At 35.1% G+C, this 25,107-nt stretch overlaps 3 protein-coding genes across 8 annotated transcripts in view; 2 read left to right on the top strand and 1 right to left on the bottom strand.

Moving 5' to 3' along the window:
• Positions 1-10,452, bottom strand: part of rapgef3 (Rap guanine nucleotide exchange factor (GEF) 3) — a 33,621-nt gene extending 23,169 nt beyond the window's left edge. Inside the window, exons 1-2 of one of the 4 annotated variants that reach the window (XM_043225096.1) lie at positions 9,638-9,705; positions 3,582-3,649 (exon numbers count right to left, since the gene is read on the bottom strand). In XM_043225096.1, coding sequence (XP_043081031.1) covers positions 3,582-3,635 — 54 coding nt within the window. In that variant the 5' untranslated portion in view covers positions 3,636-3,649; positions 9,638-9,705. Of the gene's footprint in view, positions 1-1,420; positions 1,686-3,581; positions 3,650-6,913; positions 7,053-9,637 lie in introns of those variants that run through there. The other 3 variants (XM_043225094.1, XM_043225097.1, XM_043225095.1) reach the window with 3 other exon arrangements.
• slc48a1a (solute carrier family 48 member 1a) lies at positions 6,939-14,699 on the top strand. Of its 2 annotated transcripts, none has more exons than XM_043225101.1 (3): positions 6,939-7,047; positions 12,456-12,623; positions 12,718-14,699. In XM_043225101.1, exons 1-3 carry the CDS (start codon positions 6,972-6,974, stop codon positions 12,852-12,854), a joined length of 381 nt encoding a protein of 126 aa, XP_043081036.1. In that variant the 5' UTR covers positions 6,939-6,971; the 3' UTR covers positions 12,855-14,699. The 2 variants fall into 2 exon arrangements, with proteins under 2 accessions (XP_043081036.1, XP_043081035.1); XM_043225100.1 differs by lacking the exon at positions 6,939-7,047 and adding an exon at positions 11,492-11,772.
• Positions 14,700-14,834: 135 nt separating this feature from the next.
• hrct1 (histidine rich carboxyl terminus 1) lies at positions 14,835-20,211 on the top strand. Of its 2 annotated transcripts, XM_043225098.1 has the most exons (11): positions 14,835-15,113; positions 15,759-15,807; positions 16,356-16,388; positions 16,591-16,759; positions 17,250-17,297; positions 17,449-17,614; positions 17,698-17,804; positions 17,891-17,948; positions 19,014-19,202; positions 19,307-19,387; positions 19,484-20,211. In XM_043225098.1, the coding sequence occupies exons 2-11, from the start codon at positions 15,792-15,794 to the stop codon at positions 19,790-19,792; spliced, it is 1,176 nt and encodes a 391-aa protein (XP_043081033.1). In that variant the 5' UTR covers positions 14,835-15,113; positions 15,759-15,791; the 3' UTR covers positions 19,793-20,211. The 2 variants fall into 2 exon arrangements, with proteins under 2 accessions (XP_043081033.1, XP_043081034.1); XM_043225099.1 differs by lacking the exon at positions 14,835-15,113 and having other exon boundaries at positions 15,745-15,807.
• The last annotated feature ends 4,896 nt before the right edge of the window (positions 20,212-25,107 follow it).

Below are 25,107 nucleotides of genomic sequence, written 5' to 3'. Positions count from 1 at the left end.
AATGCATGGATATCTTTTTAACTAGGGCTCTTTATCTCTTTCTCAGGGGGTCCTCGGCAACGTGAGCTATTTCATCCCGAGTCACGACCCTTATTACTGGAATGTAGCAGAGGAAAAGACACATAAAAGACAGCCACTCCATAACAACTGACAGTCAGGAGTGCAGAACTACAACATGTCCTGATTGGACTAACTATTTAACATGTGTATTTGAAGACTTGGATGAGTATGGGAGTAAACTTCAGATTAATCAGTGTTTAATCAGTGTAATATGGAGATAGGAAAACACCAGTAAGTTTTACATGGTGCCCATATGTTTCCTCATCCCGTGTTTATGAGTATTTTGTTTTATCTTTTTGATATTGATATGAAAGTCACATGAACAAAACCAACCGAAAAGAGTAATCTAAAAGAGATCAGCCTGTGTCTTTTCGAATTATGGTCCTTCATTTTGGTAAAAATACCCCTTATATGAGATTTGCTTTGTAGTTTACTAAAGTTCACTGAGGTTTACTATGGTCTGGTGTGGGTCTTCCTGTACACATTCTTTTCCAAACTGTAAGGGAACAAACCTTAAGATGGACAATGAACAATACTCTATATATAACCCATCCTTGATTAACCCTTTAACAACATGTAAACAACAATAGAAAGGGTCTTTGGTTAAGATGATGATACACTGGATAACTTTTTGAGCAATGTTGCTGGGCAACTTTGGGAAATCTTGCCATCAATGGGCCACCAGATGAGACACAGGGACCATGACTGATCTAAAATATCCAAATAGAAATCTGCTACCCAGATTCTCAATAGAAAAGTGCCCAAGCGACATTGTGCAAAAAAAGCTGCCCGGCAATATTGCCCCAAAAGTTGCTGTGTATCATTTGCCATTGGTTTCAATGCCATCTTCCCTTCGCACACCAACAAAAGCACATCATTAGACATACAGAGTCAATGGTGTGCTCTGAGAAAATTGTACCTGCATGTATTCAACATGGAAATATTGTTTGGGTTTAAATTAAAAGTACTAATGAAAAGTCTCGTTATATACATTCTTTAAAAGAGGTAAAATGTTTTGCAATGTTATTTTTTTTTCCACGAGGATGGCCTCATAAAACATGTTAAAGCATGTTAATTTAACTTGAGATGGCAGATTGTAATATATTAACACTTAAAAATCTTTCAAAAAAGAACAATATTTTTTTCAAACAAGCTTCTATTTCGTGGAATAACTTAGAATATATATATATATATATATATATATATATATATATATATATATATATATATATATATATATATATATATATACAGAATATAGAAGTTTTTCTTTCGTTCTTGACAAATAGCAGCCTATTATTATTATTATTATTATTATTATTATTATTATTTATTTATTTATTTATTTCTGTCCACTTACCCAGCTGATTCCTCTAATCTGAGGTGTTTTCTCACTGGTGCACCGACCTGAAAAGACTTGGTAATTATAACTCCGAAAGAGATGCATGTTTCAGCCAGGTCCGATATATGAACAATTATTTTACTCAGAGATCATCTGTTGCAGCAACACATGTCGAAAACTAGATCTCCGCTGAGGATTTGACAACCCCTGTTTAAAGTCAGTCGGACCTGCACTCTGCATTCCCGCGTGCGTGTGATCTCCAGCCTCCGAATGGCATTAAAAGCTGCTGCTCGCTGCGCCTTCGGTCCGCTCCAGCCAGGCGCCTCCCCTCGCTCCCGCTCCCGCCCCTCCCTACAATAACACCACCAGCATCCGCATGGATTACCCGCAGGTGCTTGTTTACATCCAAAGTGTCTTCTCATATGTGACCCTGGACCACAAAACCAGTCTTAAGTCGCTGAGGTTTATTTGTAGCAATAGCCAAAAACACATCGCATGGATCAAAATGATAGACTTTTCATTTATGCCAGGATATTAAATATAGATCATGCTCAATTCAGATATATGGTACTTTTACGACCATAAATATATTAAAACTTCATTTTTGATTAGTATGTATTGCTAAGGACTTCATTTGGATAACTTTACAGGGGATTTTCTCAGTATTTCTTTATTTTTTGTTTTGCACCCTTAGATTCCAGATATTCAAATTGTTGCCAAATATTGTCCTATCCTACCATATATCAACGTAAAAAAAAGCTTATTCATTCAGCTTCCAGATTATGTATAAGTCTCGGTTTTCAAGAGTTTACATTTATTACTGGTTTTGTAAAAACTCTATCGTAAGTGGTTATTATTTGAGAATCTGAGGGTGCAAAAAAAAAAATAAGTTGCCCAAATGAATCTCTTAGCAATGCATAATACTAATTAAAAAGTATTATGTTTTTAAAATATTACTGTAGGAGCTTTACGGAATATCTAAATGGAGCATGATCTATATTTCAGATCCTAATGATTTTTGGCATAAAAGAAAATCTACAAATATAGGTTATAGGTTTTGACTGGTTTTGTGGTCCAGGGTCCAATATAGGCCTAGCCTTTTGTTTTCGCTTCTTGTTTATTCTTTGTGTAAACCTTCCTAATGACTTTAGCCACACTAAGTTTATGTTGTGTGGAGTAATAGATGACTACAAGTTGCTCATTTAACGCGTTAGTAATTTATCAAGATTTGATTAAATACACATTGCATTATTTTTATTGTTAACCCTTTCAAAGTAATGGTGTAATTTGCCATGGTACTTTAGGTAACACCAGTTGCAGGTTGCATAAACTTGTATACATTAGTATACTTACACAGCGTAGATTGGTGTAGTTTGAGTTTTAGTTAACCTTTATACTTAGTCGGGCTAGTTCTGAACAGACAATCGTAGCGTAGCGGGTATGTTTTTATAGCAGGCCCTAGGGTAAGTCATGATGGGGCAAGTTGTCACATTGGCTGAAACACTAGTGCCTACCTCCACCATGCCTGCCTATATGCTAAATGATTATCATATTCGTATATCATGGTACCAAAACAGGGTTATTATATTTAACTAAAACCACAACTTACACAAACAAAACAAGACATCACTTGAAATAAGATAAAGTATGAAAAACGTGTTTTTAAGTGGAGAAAAGACAGCATATTTCATCTGCATCCAGGAATGTAGTCATTTGCATTACAAAACTCTGCGTCAAGCAGTAAAAGAACCGCTAGAGCAGGCAAAATATGTTTAGCTTGTGCGTTTGACACGGTCTCTCCTTCAGCGCTCTTATCTGCGTGAACCAGCTGCATGATAAACCTCGAGGGGGCGAGGATCAGGGGGCGTGTCCATAACCCACCTCACTTCAAGCAGGTGCCAAGGTTGGAGTGAAGAAGTAAATGAACAGGAAATTGCAGCACTGACTCAGATAAAAATCCTTCTGACGTTTGAATAGGCATTTTACCTTCTCCTTTTTAAATGAGTTTTGACTATTTACTGTCTCGTAGAGCGCGTTTGCTTTAATGTTTGCTTTAGAGTTTGTGCATTAGAGAGGCATGAATTACCCCAGGCAGTGCGGAGAGAAAAGCAACTGATAGTTGAGTTCATATTCGCGCGTACTCAGACATTATTAAGGAAGTCATTTTATTGTTCTGTACCTTTCCAAGGGACGAGCGCAGAGACGACCGGAGGATTGTGTCTTCTGAGCACATGATTGCTGGAGCCTCTGAGGAAACAAGAGTAAAGAAAGAGAGGAAGTCGGTACTGTTTGATTCGATCTGCTCTCCTTATAACTGTTACATCATGTTATTTCCCATCTCATACTTATGATTTGTGAGATCTCATGACTCCCACAAAACCCAGTGGCTGGATACTGTGAATAGCATTGTGTTTGATTAGGGTTTACTTACTATACTTTCCAGCTGTTCCAAAGATAGTAACTCAAGCTCTTTTCCAAGATTTAGTGAGCTGCCTCAATGTCTAGCAGCTGCTTGTACAACAGTTATACTTGTGTATGAATATATATATATATATATATATATATATATATATATATATATATATATATATATATATATATACACACACACTCCTCTCCATATTACAGCTGGATCTGACACACAAATTAGAAGATATCACCTTTTTTTTATGTGAGCGAAAGTATTGGAACATGTGACTGACAGGTGTATTTTGTTGCCCAGGTGTGTCCTATCACAATGATTATTCAAACAATAATTAACGCTATGTCTACGCTCGGTTTCAGATTTGGGTTTTGCCTGTTCCAACTGCATATGTAGTTAAGAGGTGTAACCAGCGTGAAACCAAAGAGCCGTCTATGGGTGAGAATCAAGCAATTTTGATGGTAAAAGAAGAAAGAAAATCAATCAGAGCCATTGCACACACACTGGAATGTGACTATTTAGAACGTTTTGAAGAAGAAAGAAGCCACACAAACACGGTGAGAGTTGTCAGGAAAGACCCTCCAGGGGGCAGGAGAGAAGGAATCGCAATCTACTGTTTGATCATGAGGCTACACCGGAAGATGCAAACCACTCATAGAGCCAATATTAACCTTTACTAAAGTGACGGAAAGGCTAAAGTTTGGAGAAAGAAAGGATCTGCTCACGATCCCAAACATACAAGCTCATCTGTAAAACACAATGGAGGTAATGCCACGGCTTGGGCTTGCATGGCTTTTCTGGGACGGGCTCATTAATCTTCACTGATGATGCGACACATGATGGCAGCAGTAAAATGTAAAACTCATTTTGTATGCCAATTTAAAGAAAGATGCAACCAAAAAGTATTGGGAAATCCTTCATCATGCAGCAAGATAATGACTGAAAACACACTGCCAGAACAACAAAGAACTTAATCAGGGGCAAAAATTTGATGGTTTTAGACTGGCCAAGTGTCTTTGGGGCCAACCCCCCAAAACAAGCAACAAGCAACAAGCAACAAAGCATCACAAAAGAATGCAAAAGTCTCCCTTCTCTCTCTCTCTCTCTCTCTCTCTCTCTCTCTCTCTCTCTCTCTCTCTCTCTCTCTCTCTCTCTCTCTATATATATATATATATATATATATATATATATATATATATATATATATATATATATATACATTACTCTCCACATGCACACATTTAAAAATTCTAATCCTCTGAATTATAATAAAATTGTATTTATTGTAATTGTATTTTTTAAATTGTATTATATATACTTAATATGCAAATATATATTTATAAACAAGTAAAAGTAATAATTTTAATATCTATCATTTGAAAACAAATATAGGCAAAAACATATTTTCATTGTCTCTGTCCGCCATCGGGTTTCGCAACAGGCTTGTCACAGGCAGCCTTATCCTTGATTATATGCAGTGCTGTCTTAGATTTGAGCTTAAACAGGTTATCGTAAAAGTCAGCATATTTAGCTGTCTGTTATTTACAGCAACACTGCCAAAAGATGATGCCAGGGTGAACAGCTCACGAGGATCGGAACAGCATATTAGCTTATATTAGCCTTAGTGTCCCACACTAACATTATTTATTAAACGTATAATCTTTTTTAAAAGAAAAGAATGTCATTTATTTGAATGTGCAGTACTGTATATCCTCCCCACCCACAGGTCACGTTGGGGACAGTTTGAAGACATGTCCCACCCTGAGAATGTCCATGCTGCTGGAGGTCAGGGAACATTACATAATGCTTGTTTAGACCCCGGCTATTGTTTCAGAAGAGCGGGCTTCCCTTTCTGGAGGACTGAAATATAACAACACTGAGCCACTTTTTAGCCAAAGCAGTTCCACTCAGTTTAAAACGCTGGCCTAAATACAATATAGTCACCTCTCTTTTACATATGTATCTTAATCACTACAGATTTGGGATCAAAACACACAGCACGGCATATAACAAACAAAAAAGCAGTTTGCAATCCAAGCTGCAAGCGTTTATGAGAGGTCTCACAGATAAAAATGAGTTAGAAGCTAAATTATGTGATAATATGCTAAACTCCTAATGATTACGCGTAATATGATGTAATTAGGAGGTTGCAAAGAGACTTTGAATTAGCACATTTTTTGGAAGCGAGTCCCTGTTTTGGCTCCTCCGCAAGGGCCCCAGAAATATTTCTCAACTGTTGTCCTGGGTTTATTATCTCTGTCAGCACTGCGGCAACAGACTCACAAAAACAGCATCTCTCTCCAAAACAGAAACGACTGCTGAAGCAAAGCAGTGTTTCAGCTTGAGACAGAGCTCTATCCTACAGTTGCGTGAGTTGGAAATGTATGGTACTTTTCATGAATCGTACATTTTGAAGTCCCGTGACTGAAAGGATTTAGAGGCTCAAATCCCTTGAATCTATCTATCTATCTATCTATCTATCTATCTATCTATCTATCTATCTATCTATCTATCTATCTATCTATTAATGCATTTTAATGTATTTTAATGCATGTGTATAAAAATACATAAATTTAAAATGTGCAAAAAGTATAATGAAGACAAGCATATAAAATTATCGAATTTAAATAAATTTTTTTTCTTGCATTTACAGGAAGCATAAATACATTTTATTTTATGCATTGTCATTTTGTAAAATATTAAATAGAGATTACATAATCACACAAGTCAGAGATTTGAATAGCCAATATTTCTTAAAAATTGTAAAAACGTCACACCTCATATAAAGCAATGAACTATTAAGACATAAACCAGCTTATATTATATTAGTTTGATCTCGCAAGGTTGATGGGCAGTATTTTTTAAAGCTTAAGTGCCTCTTTTCGTTGGATATTTAATCTCTTTTCTGGTTGATTTTCAGTCCTTCTGTTTTTGGAAAGTGCCATACGCACTAGTATTGAGGCATGCGTTTGTGTGTCCACAGAAACAACAAAGACTATGAGATCTGATATTCGCAAACTCTGATCATGAGTTCTAAAACTCGCAAAACGGGCATTCACTTCCAGAGTACAATATTAGTTTTGTCTTACCGAATCTGTTTTTCTTCTTAGGAGAGAAGATCTGTTTAAAGAACGAAAGCATTCTGGCATGTATATCCTCCATGTACGCCGCGCTCCACAGCAGCTAATGATACAAAGCCTAAGGCCCAGCGATGCAAAGGAGAGTAAGAAGATCCACAATCACTCCTTTTAGCTGTGTGTGAGTCTGTGAAAGTGTATTCCTGTGTGTTTGTGTGTGTCAGTGGTTGCCTGTGACAAAACCGGTGCCAGTGACAGAACTCAGAAATGCAGTGCTCCTGCATGTGACCCTCACAAGGCATTTGAACATGTAGTTTGTATCAGATGAGAAGCGCTCAGATCAGATAGGGACGCTTTGTCTGCCGCTGTTTTCTCTCGACGGTCGGCCTGTGTCTGCGTGCAGTGTAGATGTAAAGATATAGATGCCTTTTAGGATAGGAACTTGCTACACTGAGAACATTTTAACCATTGTTTTTTAGATTAAGATTGACTCACACAGGCAATAGTTTATAAAAAACACAGTTATTGGACAGGTGGAAGAACTGTTTTGCAAAGCCTTATACTTAATACAGTGGAAAAATTTAGTGTATACATTATATATCCTATTGTTTTTGTGTACTCTTTTGTGTAATTATTTGTACTGTTGCCTGTGTTGGCCAAGTCACTCTTGTAAAAAAGATTTTCTTGGTATATATTTAAATATATATATATATATATATATATATATATATATATATATATATATATATATATATATATATATATAAATAAAAACTTATGTATTATTATTTAACATATTTAAATCATATATAATATATTTATATATAAACTTATGTATTATTATTTAACATATTTAAATCTTTATTGTTAAATATATTTTATTATAATGATTAATCACGATTAATACAAGCTTTTGTTTACATAATATATCTGTGTGTACTATGTATATTTATCACGTATATATAAATACACACACATAAACGTAACATATTTTTAAATAAATATATACATGCATGGTTGTGTATTTTTATATATATATATATATATATATATATATATATATATATATATATATATATATATATATATATATATATATATATATATATATAATAAATGTTATTTAGGATAAGATTAATAGCAATTAGTAGTTTTTAAAGCACTATTATTATAAAAACGTTTGCCTCCTTATATTTAAATATGAGAATATTTTCACCAGATTGTTATGCCAGGCAAAACATTTTAAAAGTAGCATTGAAAAAAATATGTTATTGGCCAAAGTTTCATATCTAGGGTTACTTTGTCCAAATCCACAACTCAAAGGATGAACAGTAGTAGACTTAGCTTGCTCTCTAGTGTGCATCTACAGCTATTACATTTTGTGACAGCGTTCCAAAAATCTAAGTATTTCACATTTCCATAAAATATCCAGAATGTCACAAATAACTAGTTTTAACTAGCAGAGCGCTGCTGCATTTCTATAGAGAGAGAAAAGAAATCACACCACAGAGAAGAAAACAAGCACACGGTTCCTCTGGGAAAGGGTGTAGGACTTCCTGCAGCAAATCACAGCCTTTTGCAATCAATCTTCAGCTCCCTGTGGATTCCCAACGCAATGCAACAGTTTGAAATGAAACAAAAATCGCGCACTTTAATGTCTAGTTAACTGGAATCTCAAGCTTTGTTTCCATCCCTTTGTAATTTCAGAACATTATGAGATTTCACATGCACATAAATACTGTCTTTCCAAATCACCTTTTCCTTCCCAACTAACAGCCTGTTTCTTAAAAAAAAAAGAGAGGATCTCTATTACCCGCGGAGGAAGGAAATATCGTTTATATTGGAAGTCCAGTAAAATATGAAGTGCTGAAAGCACTCAGGGGGGGGGGAGATGGAGAAAAGAGAGAGATGTTTTAAATGCACACCTCCTCACCCACATGAACCCGTGTAACTTCCTGTCTGCTACTTGGGGGCTTCTGTAAATTCACAACTCACCTTCTCACACTCGCTTGTCACCCACCGCTTGTGAATCACATGCCCGCAGAATTTCCAAAAGTTATTTGAGTATTTTTGAGCATTTGAAAAAAAAGCACACTGTAGGCAACTTTTTAGGCAACGAGTTCAAACTGTTTGTACATAAATGTTGAATATTCATGGGTTCCTGACAAATAAAAATGGGACTGTGTCCGATGGTGTACAGACAGCACGAGAGAGGTTTAGCTTCAGTGTTAGAGATTTTCATAGAAATAAATGTATTAGTTGAATTAATTAATTCATTATCAAATACAATTATAATGGATGTTTTAGCATTTAAAAATATTGTTATTATTATTAAACATGGAATTTAGAGTAAAAAAAACTAAAAAAAGTATTTTCTTGTAAAATGTATTTTAATCGATATTTATTATAATAAAAAATAAAAAAATAATGAATCATAAATATATTTTTTATCATGAATTATATTCTAAATATTATATATATTTTGTTACATTTACAGTGAAATAAAATCTTGCTTTTTTTAGCAGCACTGTCAGTTACATGAGAAAATGTGAAATGGTATTTTTTTTTAATTTTGTTTCAGATTTATAATTAGTTTATTTCAAAAATCTATATGTATAAATCTATATGTAAAAAAAGAATATATGTATATACATCTAATTAAAGTCATTTTCAGGATCAGATCAGGTAGATGGCATTCTTTCATCTGCTGGTGATAGATTTCATAAACACACTTACCAGTATGTCTGGTCCGTCTCGAGATGATGCTGTCCGTATAGTAATAGTTTTCTTCAGTGCCAGTCAGAACAGTCTTGGCTTTCTTGTCTTCCAGGTGAGCGTCTTGCACTGCGTCCGTCTCTATATGACTTCTTTCTTTCTCTCTATCGATCTTTAATCTCTTTATGTCTGTCTGTGAAGCATACAGAGGAAACCACCGAGTGTTGATCTAATTTGAATCTCTGAAGTTGCCGGTTTCCTGCCGCGCTCCGATTGGTCGCACGAAATGTGGCTTCGTTTTCATTTCATGAAGGCTGGCTACGAAGGTGTGTCTTGAAGATTGATGACACTTGTTGTCTTCCATTTCCTTGAATTAAAGTGAATCCCACGGTATTTCAGTTCTCGACAGTGACCGGGGGAAACGGGGCCAAAGTACATCTGTGGCCTCCTGATTTGGTTCAGTCCTCTCTGGACTTTCATTCTGTTTACTTGGGCATCAGCATCTGTCTGGTTATGTGTGCTCATGACACATAACCAGACAGATGCTGAGATAAAAAAAAACACTTTTTTGGATAATGTTAATATACCTCTCTATGTTCTGTGCTGTTTGTAGTTATATGCTGTCATGCGCCATACACTATCACATTTTGTAATTGTATTTTATGTAATTGTAGTTTATATATCGTACCCAAAAGCATGTCATTTGTTCTTTGTGCATTCATATGCTTCAAGGACAATAAAGCTTGCAAGGAACAAGTTGTGAATGATGTCATGCCGATACATTTAGGGTGCAGCATTTCTTTTATTCTGTTCTGGAATTTAACGCCTGTTCTGTTCCCGCCAGCTTTTACAACCTACACTACCAGTCCAAAGTTTTTAAACAGTAAGACTTATATATATATATATATATATATATATATATATATATATATATATATATATATATATATATATATATATATATATATATATATATTTTTTTATATATATTATTTTATTTTTTTTTTTAATAAGTCTATTCTGCTCATCAAGCCTGTATTTATTTGAAAATTCTTGAAATATTTTTACTATGTAAAATAACTATTTTCTATTTGAATATATTTTTAAATGTATTTTATTTCTGTGATTACAAAGCAGAATATTTAGCAACATTAATTCAGTCACATGATCTTTCAAATCATTCTAATATTCCGATTTGCTCCTCAAAACATTTATTATTATTATTATTATTATTATTATTATTATTATTATATTATGTTGAAAAAAAGCTGAGTACAAGGTTTCGAGTTCAAGACGAAATGAACAAAATAACATTTATCTGAAACTGAAATCTTTTGAGCATTAACATTATAAACGTCTTAATCATCACTTTATCCTCACAGATCCTTGCTAAATAATACTAATAATTCTAATGATCTTTGGATGTTTCTATTCATCCTGAAAATTATACTCAGCTGTCTTAAATAGCTTATTATATGATGATGCTACTACTAATAAATGTTTCTTGAACAGCAAATCAGCATATTAGAATGATTTCTGAAAGGTCATGTGACACTGAAGGCTGGAGTGATGATTTTGAAAATGTAGATCGCAGGAATTAATTGAGATTATAATTATATTCAAATAGATAGCCGTTATTTTAAATAGTTCTAAATCGAAGTATTTTACAATTCACGATATTACTGCTTATGCTGTGTTTTGGAACAAATAAATGCAGGCTTGGTGAGCAGAAGACAATCCTTTTAAAAAACATGACCGGTAGTGTGTGTGTATATATATATATATATATATATATATATATATATATATATATATATATATATATGTATATATATATATATCTGGTTCAAACGTCCACAACTGTGAGGTTGTTGATTGTTGCCATGGTGATACCGGGGAGCTCTTCCGGGTCGTGCAGTCGTGTTTACGAATAAGCAGCGCTGCATTACATAATCTCTCATCGATGGTGTAATCTTTCTCTTCAGCTACTTGTCACAGCTTTACTGTGCTACTTTATACACCATCAATGGGTCCAAACAGGATCTACATCAGTGTGGGTTACGCCATGTTCGGCATGTCGGTGGGATTTTCGTCGTTTATCGTGTGGAATGTGGTTTATAAGCAGCCATGGACGGCGGCGATGGGCGGATTATCAGGTCTGGAAATAAACTCGAGGCCACCGACGGTTTCTTTGCAGATCCGTTGTCCAATATAGACGCGTTACACCCTTTTTGTTGTACTGTTATGCTTTTTATTTAGGTATTATTATTGTGGGATCTTGCTGTTAGAGTTTGCAGGCTGTGCAGTGTATGGTTTGTTATTTCAATAGAGAGGTGATTGGGTGATTACTTTATGTATTTTTAAGTTATCTTCGTAAAATATCGTTGGAAATAATCGCCCATAAATATGGAGATTTTTATATATATGTATGTATGTATGTATTGTATTTATATACATAATAGGTTTCCGAGTTATCTTTCTATCCATCTATTTATCTACAATGTTAAACAAATAGTGTATGATGATAAATAATTAAATAGCGTATTTTATTCAACTAATTGAATGAGCAGTTTTTGCGTACTCCTTTTGGTTAAACTAATGATACAGATTATATTTTACAGGTGTTTTATCTGTATTTAACATTTGTGTTTTATGGCTAACATAAATGTCCATTAACCTATTAGATAATGTAAAACAATTGCCAGTACATTTTTATATATTTAATTCTGTCATTTTATTATTATTATTATTATTATTATTATTATTATTTATTTATTTATTTTAACAGTGTTCACCTATTTGTTCTATATGTGTCTATGTTATTGTTTTAAACTTCCAGGAGTTCTGGCACTCTGGGCATTGGTCACCCACATTATGTACATTCAGGACTACTGGCGCACTTGGCTGAAGGGACTCAAGTTCTTCATGTTTGTTAGTTCGGTCTTCTCCCTCCTGGCTATTGCTGCTTTTGCCACCTTCATAGCTTTGGCTGTTATAGAAAAGCAGTGTAAGTACCTTCACATGGACAGCTCATTCTAATAAAACGCTAAAAATGCATGTTTAAAATGTCCGATGTTCATTCTGTTTGTTTTTGTCCTCAGCAATAACTGACCCAAAGAGCTTCTATCTATCGGCCGTGTGGAGCTTCATGACTCTCAAATGGGCCTTTCTTCTGGGCATGTACTCCTACCGCTACCGCCAGGAGTTTGCTGACATCAGCATCCTCAGTGACTTTTGATTGGCTCCTCCATCTGTAATAGATTTGTAGCTGCCAGTCGGTGGCTTCACCTGCCAATGCGGAGATGGAAGGATGGATGGATCTCCTTTTTAAAACCGTCTTACGGCCTCCTTGCTTTCAAAGAAAAGACTCAAATCTCAGCCCCTCCTTGCCACAGATCCAGGCCCTGGAGCAAGAAGTCAGTGAATGTCTGCGATCTGCCTCTTTTTGTCTTTTTTGAGTTAATTGGAGGTTTTACATCGACATCGGTCAAAGATGTGGCAGTTGTGTCGAAGGAAGTGGATACACTAGATTGTGGTCGCAGGTAGTTGTTACTTCACTCAGGGCAACTTCTCTCCAAATGTCAGATGTGAAAGGAAGGCTTTCCTTCCCTGTCAGAAAAAAAAGTGCAAAAATGTACCTTCAGGGGTGCGACTGCTTGTCATTGGGCAGTAGACCTTGTCTCTACCCCTTTACAGGGGTGTCACATGCATTCTTAATTTAGAAGAACATACTCTAAAAGTTTTACTTTGAAGAGTGCTGTAATGACATGGTACAATTTTTGTACTTTTTTTTTTTTTTTTTAATGAATGGGTGTACGATGAAGGATTAGCACAGCTTTATTGGTCTCAGCCAGCGATGGTGGAATCGACCTTTCAGATATAGATAGTGTTCTTTATTATTTGCCATATGTGATTTCTTTTGGCTGCGTTTGGAACTGCATACTAGCATTTTAAAGTTAAGTTAAAATTAGTTTTTAATTTACGAAAGGGTCATAAATACAGTAAACACAGTAATATTTTTAATGAAGTTTTCTGTTCAATGTATACTATGATGCATATGAAATATGAAAATATGCACAGGACGGTCCCAGTGAAGTGCGCCTGGCTTTCCATTACCAACACGTTGAGCCATAATAATATCAGCCCTTTTTATTATGTTGACTCCGACTGCTAAAAGCCATACATTATTACTCACTGAAATGTGACAATGTAGCATTCTAGGTTTATTGGTGCGTAATGCATTCTGTTTTGCATACTTCCTTTATATGCATAGCAAATCCTTTGCAGTGTGGGTAGTTTTTTCTTTCCGAATTTTACCATTGGTTCACTATCATTATGCAGTTCCTCTCTTTGCCACTAGTGGGGGGTGATTGAGCAACTGAATGAATGGCGCTCAGTCCTCAGATGTTTTTAGTTACGTATCAGCACTAAATTGTATTAAAACCATGAGCTGAATTCACAATATTTTTAAATGCTTACGTTATCATGTGAAATGTTATTTCTGGATAGTTTTTCTTCAAGATATTCTATCCGATAAAACAAGCGTTTATGTTTTAAAGTGTATGTTTTGTTTGTTTGAGGGACGAGCGCTCCGTCTCTGTGTGTGTTGAGCGGATATTAAGTGTGGTCTGGTTTGTTGTCATTTTCGGATGTTGAAGGATCAGTCATTTATTCACCGTCATGTCATTTAAATCCCAATTTTTATAGTCAAAAAACCCCTCATATAATAACTTTATAAGAGAAACAGACATAATTAAATGAATAAAAATGAATACATTTCGGAAGACTTTTGAAAAACCATTCATTTTTAGTAGCCGAAAAGTAACAAACGCATTACTTTGCACTAGATTGCATAGAAATGTTGTAAGTGTTTTAATGAGTAGAAGGGGTCACCTTCAAAAACTTTTACCAACATTTCACTTTATAGCATGTGTGTAAAGCAGTTTTGTACCATAATGCTTTTAGCCAGCTATATGCAGATTCATCACTGGTTACAGTTACACTACCTGCAGCTTAAAACTTTGCACAGTATGAGTTACATTGGGACATTTGAAGAAGATTAAAGTACTGTTGTTTAAATCTATCCCGCAGATCTTGTGTGTTTACTTAACGTTTCACGTTGGAGAGTGGCCTTTCTTGATGTACGCAGTGATATGAAGTTTGTGGCTGTATGTTTGAACACTTTGTCGCCAGCAAGGGGCAGCAGTGCAATAATATTCTTTTACTACCCTGAAATAACAGCTTCGACATTATATATATATTATATATCGTTACTAAATTGTAAAAAGATCTATATACTGACTGAAACAGACATGCACTCCTTTTCAAGAGGTGGCGATATGCTTTTAAGCTGGATAAAACACAAAGCTTAATCTAGAATGAGGAAGAGGATCACAGTCTTTAAGCCCATCTGGTCTAAGCAGGCGTCCTTGAATGTGGTGGGTCCGTCAAGTCTGCTTAAATCACAATTAAGTGTAAAAAGCTACATTTCTCAAACGTAAGTACTGCTTAAAATATCATGCCTTTATCATTTTTTAACATACCTGCGTTTAAATGACTCGTATTCGTATGGAAATCTGTTAATAAAAGTTATTTCGGCTCTAATAGTATTGTAGTAATAGTATACAGGCAAGTTTGTTTCTTCATCTGAACAGATCTGGAGACTTTTTGTTGCATGATATTACTCAAACAACTAATAAAAACATCAGAATAATTCATGCATGCGTGTAAAGAATTTCAACTTTAAAACATTGTTCCCGCCTAAAATACAAACCCTCTATTCACAGTATTGCTTTTCTGAAGAGAAAGCAATGCATTCAATGCTAAATGTCTGCAAATCTCTTCCAATGAAGAAACAGAATCTACATTTTGGATGACATGTGGTGCGTACATTTTCGATTTTTGGGTGAACTGCTGTGTTCCTTGAATCAGAAATCGATTGCCAGGAAATGTACTTTTAAAAGCTTTAATTCAGTTTGTTCGGCATAGTTTTAATAGTATGTGTGGAAGGATGGCACAGGCCTGTTATCAGGATGTGGGCTTCTCATCAGCAAAATGTGAAGCTGACGGGGGAAATGTGGGGCCAGTGTTGACACAGGAAGTGGTGTCTCTATGTGTATAATATATAGTCTGCCTTTATCAGACAACACAGCAGCTACTGACTTCTTCAGGAACAATGCCGCTCATCAGAGGCAAGTATTCAGTGCATTATTTCATATTTCTGATCTACAAACCATCGTGAAAATGCCTTTAATTATCTGCTATTTTCTTATAAGATATATATTCAATAATGCATCATGGTTCCCATTAAAATATTAAGCAGCATAAATGTTTCTTGTTTTTTTTTTAATTTGTAATAATATTTAACAAGACTGTATTTTGGATGAAATAAAGGCAGTCTTGGTGAGCGCGAGATTTCTTTCAAAAACTCAAAACTCACCAACCCTAAAACGATAGTGTATATTAATATCTGACGTAGATATTGATGTTGTTGCGCAGTCAACTGTGTGCATGCATGAAAAGCATTTCATGTGTTGCATTTATGCCATTATCTGTAACAACTGCTACACATCAGGATGTGGCTTTTCATTTAGGTTTCCGCTGCTGAAACAACCGCAGATGTACTAAACTGAACTAAAAAAACAACCGCCACAAAATACTTTCTTAACATTTTTTTGTAGAGCTCTCGAGTCTGACATTGCATCACGTTATTAATAAGGATTTTTCTATCGTTTTTCAGCTTTTGCGTTCCTTTGCCTGCTAATTTCAGTCGGTAAGTCCGCTTTCAACCCGTTTAAAATTTCATTCAGCAGTCTCTCAAGGAGAATATTGCATTTGCGATGCTGGTGTGTGGCACAAACACACAGATGCTGAATTGAGAACAAGCAAAACAGTAAGCTCAGGCTGCTGCTGAAGGCACTCGGAGCGAGAGGAAGAACACAAGGCTGAAGTTTTCTCTCGCTCTTACGTCTCAGGTGCCCAGAGGAGTTACAGACTGACATGCTATCCTGATGTTTTAACTCAGTGCACTCGCGAGGGGCCGTGCTCTCACATCATCCTCCCCTTGACCTCCATCGATGACGACCTTTACCTCCAAAGCTTGTCGGAAAATGACAGTGATACACTTAGAAAGATGAAGGAGAGGTCTGATTTTTGATCGTTCTTCGACTTTTTCAAATAATAATTGTTTTTGTTGGTGATTTTGTTGTTTTGTGTTTTTGTAACGTTTTTTATTTTTAAATATGGAAATACGTATTTCATTTAGCGGTCATTTTTGTCATTTCAGAACTTCAATAAGTCAGTCAATAAGTTATTTTTTACGTTTTCATTACAGTTAATGGCTATTTAATTTCAATTAATAATGAATAAATTCAATTAATGTATTGCTTTAGTTTGAGCTTTAGTTTTAGTTAAGATTATTAACCTTGAGCTAAACTGAACTGCTAATATTAAAACATTTGTAAAAATATATTTTTTTTATTATTATTTGATGTGTGTGTGTGTTTCACACAAACACACTCACACACATACACACACACATCAAGTAATATTTAAACATAATACAATATTTAATCTTTAATCATATATTACACACAAAGTATATGTGTTACTAAATATATGTAACCTTCCATAGAAATCCAGCTTTGAAGATTTTACTTGGCTTGGAGGTCAAATCATCAAGGTACAAAAAAAAAAAAAAAAAAAAATCATTATTGTTTTTTACCACATTTTTCATGTACTTATCAATGAATAGAATCTCTGAAAACTCATTAAAAATCCACCATAGCATACTGACAGTATATTGACATCTGACTAAATTTGCCATTGTTTAGGTTGGAGCTGATGTCTGCTAATGAGGCCGGTGTTGAGACTTTTGTTCAAACGGTATTGACATACTTAAAGGACAAGAGTTTAGACGGTCTGGACGTGACTTGGCTGGATGGCCCTTCTTCTGATGAATCCAGCAGAAGCACAGAGCTATTCACAAATTTGATGAAGGTAAGGATTATTACATTCAGGTGTGTTTCGCTTTAATAATAACAAAGTGTATTTTTATTTACAAGCTTCAATTTTGTTGGTAGAGTCTAAAAGGTGCGTTTGAAAAAGAAACCCAGCCTGTACTTCTGTCAGTGTCTGTACTAGAGCCTGTAGAGCACAGTGCAGTCACTTATGAGCAAACACTTTCACAGTGAGTCTCGTTCCTACGTACTGTTCATATTGCACTTGCTGTTCTGGCTTATTTCATGTACTTGACCGTTTCTTTCCTTTCAAAAGGTATGTGGACTTCATCTCCGTTCTGCCTGCCGATCTCGACAAGGATGAGCTGCACATTGTAAATTGCTCAAATTTCTTACAATTTATTGCGATCGGTTTTCATTCGCTGGCTTTAAAATTCATTGAATGCCTCAAGGATGACATGTTTTTGGATATTAGCATCGCCCTGGTTCGCTCAACAAAGATCCAATAAAGCAATAAGCCCCAAGTCAGTCTTATTTTAACAAAACCCCTTAGCTGTTATAAATTCACTGTAAACCACGGCTTCACAGGGCTTACGGTTATTCCGTATACATAATAAGCATCCACTACATAAAACAGAGCAAATAAAGTGTAATGGTATTAATAAAACCATTATCCTTCCACAGACAAAGGTGCATGTTTGTAGAATTTTTACACTGGCTTTTAGATTACTGCAAATAACTTTTCTGAATGTTTCAGCCCAAGTACAATCACCAGAAGTGAAAAGCTAAACGCAGACTGTAAGCAAACTACACCGCGGTCACATGACTTCAACATTAACACCATTAAGCTTCAGACAACTCTTTTAGAGTATTTATTTAAAAACATTTTTCCTGATCACACAAGTGGGCTAGTTAAGTTAACTTTACCTGTTTGGTTTGATGTTAAATGTCCCATTTAGCTACATTTTAGCAACATGTTAGCAACTGCCTTTTTAAAGGCGAGCAAAAGCTCTCCAGAAAATCACTAGCTACTGTGTATTTTATGTAGGATACAAAATATAGTTTGTGTTCACCACAGAACTTATTGCAGGCATCTAACGCTTCAGGACGATGGATATGCTAACTAATTTGCTAACTGACTGGCCTACAAAATGCAGCTCACATAATGTGATTAACTCTAGTAAGATGTATTCCTGCATCCACATCTTTTGATGGTCCGGGAATAATACAACTTATAGGCCTAAAACCATTAAAACTACTTCAAAAGAAGAAACATTTTTTGTTCGGTAAAACTTCTGTAGCATCTATAATTCTTGAAAACTTCATAAGAATGTTTTTCGAGAACCAGCCAGGGCATTGCCCTGTCATATGTGGTTATATCGTATTTATCCGTTAGCATTCTAACTCTGGCTTAACCTCATATTACTTTTCCTTTATAGAACAAAACAGTCCAGCACTGGCAGGACCAGCAAGTTGACCTGCAAAAGCTCAATCTTGCAATGCCGGCTTTTCAACGGCGGTCACGTCGAAGGCATCGCCACAGAGATCACCTCAAGCATGATGACATGAATACAGAGACAGGAAGGAAGGATCACATCCACGTTTTGGGCTTATACATGGGCGAATGGGTACGCTATAACCGCGGAAAGTATTAGCTTAGCATTAATTATAAGCTTCCTCGGGGAGAGCTTAGGCGAAATTGTTTAATCATCTGAAACGCTTATCCTTTCAGGTGTGTCAGGCCATTAAAAGTGGACAAGAGCAGTTCATTACTTTAACAAGTCTCTCAAATGAGCAAAGTCTTGTAGAAGAGGTAAGTGAAGTGTAGTTTTAAAGCAGTGACATAGTGTAGAAATGTAAACTACTAGATGGATAATCAGACGATGATGTTGGATTTGTTAATATCCAGGTGCTCCGGAAAGGCTTTGGTGGCATAGGAGTTGTCTTCATAGATGTGGACGTCTTCTATAACTCCACATGTGCGAGCATCACTCAGGAAGAACGATCGATGGTTGAATCAAAGGTGATTGTGCATTCACATCATGATCACAGACGTCGTGAGCATGGTGGTCATCATCACAGGAGAAGCCATCACCACAGCCACCACGGGCATCATCACTCTCACCTCCCTAACCGCAGCCACGGTCACCATCACCATGAACATCATCATGGCCATCGTCACCACGGTCACCGTCGTCAGCATCAGCATCACAAATAATTCCTCAAAGCAGTATACCTGATTCACTTCAGCCATACTAATAAGAAAAAATGACTTGCAGACAAATAATTGTGCTTCATTGTTTTTTAATTGAGTAGTGAACCTTTTTTCCGGTATTCTACCGCATAGACATTAATTAATTGAGGTTTGTTGATTACACTTTTTGGTGTGAAAGGGCTTTTACATTTGCTATAAGTAGAACGTCTTATATTTAAAATAATCAAGCCCTGCTCGTACTTAAAAAATTACATAAAGCAAATAACGCAAAAGTATTAATTTTTAAACGCAATTTGTTACTTTATTAGGGAGTAACGCAATATTGTAATATATTAACTTTTTTAAGAGTAACTTTCTCCAACACTGTGTGTGTATATATATACACACATACACATACATATACATATATATATATATATATATATATATATATATACACATACATATATACATATACACATATATACACACATATATATATATATATACACATACATATACAGACATTTTTATATATATACTGTATACATACATATATATCATTTTCGCACAAAATTCTTGTTAACCTTTAAGTATATCTCTCTATCAGTTTGCAATTTATTACTTTTTGCTTTACAGTAAATTACAGTAAAGATAATAATTGTTTTTGCTTTATAGGGATGACGATAATATTGCATTAATGTCAATCAATTTTTTGTAATACTGCAAACATTATATTTTGTTCTGCATTATAGTGCTGTGAAATAGATTTTTTTGCATTACAGTTATTTGACTAATTTTGTCTTCCACTGCGCTGCTGAGATTTTCTTGCATTAAGTTTTCATGCTTTTATTAATGTTTAATGTAATAATTGATTATTAATGCAAAAACAAACCAAAAATGTATGTCAGAGCAGATCAATGCAGCATTTTGAAATAAACATGTAGCATAAAGGTCTTCACATTCTTCTCTTGAACAGTAATGCAAAGCGTTGATTTGGATATTCCTCAGCGTCTGTGTTCATTAAGCTCTAAGCTAATTGTAGGAGAAAAATTATGATTTCACCCGAAACAGGCCTGGATGAAGCACACAGACTGAGCCTCTGGAGGGCGACTGGCTTCGGTGTTAAGGACTGCAGGTGTAGACACGGCTGGCCCAGTGGCGGAGAGATCTGCTTTGCTTTATGCATGAGTAGATTTATGAGGCTATTACTTGGACGTCCTGGGGTATGACGCACAAACACACACACACACACCTGGTTCTTCAGCTGCCTGTGGCTCAGAAGAGCAGTGGCACAGTGGGTGTGTACAAGGATCCTGCTGTTTTAGCCTTTAATTGGAAGCATTTGGAGATGCAGGTAAATTACAGGCCATTCTCTCTCCTCGTGTGAGAACATGTTCCTTAATGTCACCTCAGCATCACAAGCTGATGAGCGTCATTTAGCATCTTTAGAGAAGGACGTGTTTGTGCATTGCACTTTTTTTAGAGTGATGTAGATTTACTTTAAGTAGATTTTAGTGGTAAATACACGCAACTTGAGTTTAAAATAGCATTTTTGAATAATTTGACTTTTTTTTTTTTGTTCTGTTCAGTTCTCCCATAAAACCTAATGTTAAGTATTTAACAGCATCTTAACACGATCACAAGAACAACTTAACTTTTCTTCATTTTATTATTTTCATTTTATTTTAATGAAGATGGTATCAGTATTTACCACTAACCACATTTTTTTTTAAATCACGTACTTAAAATCATAACTTGTATAAATTTCCCATATTCAATTTCTTGCAAAATTACAGTAGTTATATATTTTGTGTGTGTATATATATATATATATATATATATATATATATATATATATATATATATATATATATATATATATATATATATTATGAATTAATATTATCATTATTAATTTAAGTTTTAAACAAACTGGCAGCAAACAAATCAAACTAACAAATAACAAAATATAATATTTTATTTTACGATTAATGCATATTATTATGCTATTTACATATTAAGCTTTTTTACACTCTTACTATGCCTTAAGCCGGAGGGAAAAAAATAACAGCAAATGATTATCAATTAAAGTCGTCAAGAGAATCAAAATTTAAATGTGCAAAACAATGCACGGTATTGTCAAGCCATGTAGTATTATTTCATAAACTATGCCTTTTAATTGTAAATTCTTGACTATTTCACTTCATATTATGAGTGAAAATAAGATGTTTTTGAGAACAGCTCTACAATACAGCATGCCTTTAAGATTTATATAGTTTAATGCGTAATTTCCCTTCATTTGTCTCATGTGCATGACATTTGGCTCTAAAAGTCTTTTAAAAACTTACAAAATGATTAAAATATCCATGCATGAGCAAGTGATCCACATCCCACTTTGGGCAGCTATTAAATTGAAGTTCCTGCTAGGACACTGTGAAATAGCTGAAGCGGCCAACAATTTAACATCTTCTGAACCATTTGTCCATTTTCTGTCGAGTGAATTAGAAAAAGGGTGAATTGGAAAAGCAAGATAATCGTCATTTGAAAAGTGCTTTTGCTTAGTGACATTTAGATGAAGATACAGGCCCAATTTAATTGCATCTTTGAAGCGTATTAATCTATAAAACCGGTAGTCAAGGCTGAAAACAAACGAACAGCACTGAGATATGTTCCACTCTTTCCTTTCATTAAAACGGAAATTCCAATTTGCAGAATCCTAACAAGCAGCTGACCGTTACGGCATAAACAAACCACTTCAATTTAGCCAGACTTACGGATGACATGCAAACGTGTCCCGACAACCTCTGGACAGTGATCAACTAGTGTGATTAATCTTACAGATCTTCTGCTGACGCGATCTGTTGTTTGGCTTAATGAACAAGTTTACAGAATACAGTGCTATAAATCTCTGGCCAGCCGCTGGCCATTACAAACCGACTCCGGACTTTGCTGGTCACTGTTAGCTAATATTATAATTTATGTTGTCCATTGTCTCACTCGGCTGGTCTGATTGCAAATAAATGTTCCATGAATGGTATCGGTAATTAATTTAGGCGTAAAATTGCTAAGCCTCTGCATTTGGTTAGAGGACGCTTAATTACTTAAAGTCCACTTGAGCAACTGGGCTATGCATCATGCGGTACACAATTAACTCTGTTGTCTGTTTGCTCCAATATGAGAAATGAAATTCGGAGAGAAAAGGGATTCATCTGCGAGCGCTGTGAAGAAAATGTAAGGGCAAAAGACACCGTCGCTGGGTGTTTTGGCACAGATGCTAAGGTGTTTGGCATGTTGTGCGTTTGCTAGATCAAAAAAGATTACTGCCGGCGGACAATTAAGGCTAACCGCTCGCTAGAATCGCATCTCTCCTCATTAGGCTGCATGGATTTCGCCGAGTTTGGTTACAAGATCTTTTTAAACTAGGTCAGTCTATGCAACAGCATCTCGAAAACACCACAAAAAGCTACAGTTCCGGTCTAGTTAAATTGTGAAACTGTTATATTCTAGATACTGTTTTTAAAAGAAGTCTTTCATGCTCATATAGACCAATTATTTGATCCAAAATATGCTAGAAACTGTAAAATGGGCATGTGATAGAAGTCTAATGTAACATTATTAAAGAGTACTGAAATACAGTAAAGCTTATATTTTGGTAAATTGGTAATAAAATTGTATCAATAATGATAATAATAAAAAAATGGTCAGTATTGTTCAGGTATTACATTCTTTAATTAATCTGTAGTAATAGTGATATTTGATTTATAATGCACTGCTAACAAGGCAAAAATTATTCCAGAAAGTATATATATATATATATATATATATATATATATATATATATATATATATATATATATATATATGTATAATGTATTTTTGTTAGGAATTCAGGAATACACACACACACACACATACACACTAATTTATAGTTTATTCCTAAAAGTGTAAAATAAAATTTCCATTTTCCTGAAATAAAAGCATATAAAATAAAAGTAATTAAAAAAAAAAAATAGAAGTACAACAAGAAGAAAAAAAATATATCTCATATATTTATTTATTGAACAAATTTACCAAATAATGTAACAATGATAATACTAATTATTTGACTTTGATCGCACTGCTAATGAGGCTAAATTTGGGCCAAAATTGAATAATTTCAAAGTTTACTACTAAAACAGCCATATGTGAGAGTTACAACATACTTTGTTATTTTACACCCTTCATAACTAGAGAGTTGTAATCCACTTACTCATAATGAATTCTCTGTGAAGTGCCATCTGCCTGATTATGCGCAGTGTCTCTGCCTTGACCTTTGTGTAATCGTTCGACAATAACAAACCCTTTCAGCTTCTAAAAAAGCACGGTAAGAGAAATCCCTCAGAAAATAACCCGTCATCAGAGAAAAAAGAGCTGGCTAAGAGCCTACGTGTCGCTTTTCTCAGTTGAGCTGAAATGATTGGCGGCATTGTTCATGAAATTCAGATGTTAGGGTTATCTTCTTCTAATTAAAGCAGACCGCGGACCGGGCTTTGTTCAGGAGCCGGACAGAAATTTAAACGGACTGTGTAAAGCTGTAAAGAGGGTCCCGAGGGATCTCATTATGAACTATACGAAGAGGTCAATGCACACTCCGTCGCCTCCGTGCATGTTAATATCGTAACATGCTTGTATGTACATATAGGTGCTGAGTGGTAGATTATGTAGTTGGGTGATATCCATCATTAATCTGACTCCAGAAACATGACTGAATTTACTGGGGTAATCAGTGTTTGTGTGAATAATAATGGAGTAGCTGTTGATGCTAACCACTGTGATTCTGCTTTGGCATACGTGCCTGTGTTTCCCATCAGGACGCTTATCTTTCACATGCACACAAGCAGATATGGTGTCCACTTTTACTGTCAATCACAGCTTTGTCTGATTGTGTCGGCCTTCCTATATTTTGTGCTTGACTGAATCCAACAGAACGCAGTGAGCAGTGGAGGAAATGCCTGTGACCGGAGTGAGACATGCAACTATAATGTTAGAAACGATTTCAGTTGCATGTGTGGGTGTGGTGTATTCTGTATTTCGTATTCAGCGCTGAACCTCATGTGGAAATCAAAATAAGTTCATTTTCTCCAACCTTTGGACTTCATAAGTGATGTGCAATTGAGTTGGACTTTAATAATAATGAAATAGTGTTTAATAAGTAGAAAATATTATTTTGCTACATCCATATTATTTGTGTTCTCCATAGTTTTTTAAAAAGTTGCATTTCATACAAAAAAATACTTTAATACTATTTCTGTAATTAAACACGTTTTCATTATCAGATTTCTAAATGATTGAAATGT

Source organism: Puntigrus tetrazona, chromosome 23 (assembly GCF_018831695.1).
Source record: "Puntigrus tetrazona isolate hp1 chromosome 23, ASM1883169v1, whole genome shotgun sequence".
NCBI lineage: Eukaryota > Metazoa > Chordata > Actinopteri > Cypriniformes > Cyprinidae > Puntigrus > Puntigrus tetrazona.
This window is presented reverse-complemented; position numbering and strand designations above follow the sequence as displayed.

What these genes read in the sequence shown, in the direction of transcription:
- hrct1 (XM_043225098.1), top strand. An exon ending in TATGAGCAAACACTTTCACA is followed by an intron (nt 17,805 to 17,890) that starts GTGAGTCTCGTT and finishes TCCTTTCAAAAG; the next exon opens with GTATGTGGACTTCATCTCCG. An exon ending in GCTTATACATGGGCGAATGG is followed by an intron (nt 19,203 to 19,306) that starts GTACGCTATAAC and finishes TTATCCTTTCAG; the next exon opens with GTGTGTCAGGCCATTAAAAG.
- slc48a1a (XM_043225100.1), top strand. Translation starts at nt 11,643, where the DNA reads ATGGGTCCAAACAGGATCTACATCAGTGTGGGTTACGCCATGTTCGGC. An exon ending in GGCGATGGGCGGATTATCAG is followed by an intron (nt 11,773 to 12,455) that starts GTCTGGAAATAA and finishes TTAAACTTCCAG; the next exon opens with GAGTTCTGGCACTCTGGGCA. An exon ending in GGCTGTTATAGAAAAGCAGT is followed by an intron (nt 12,624 to 12,717) that starts GTAAGTACCTTC and finishes TTTTGTCCTCAG; the next exon opens with CAATAACTGACCCAAAGAGC.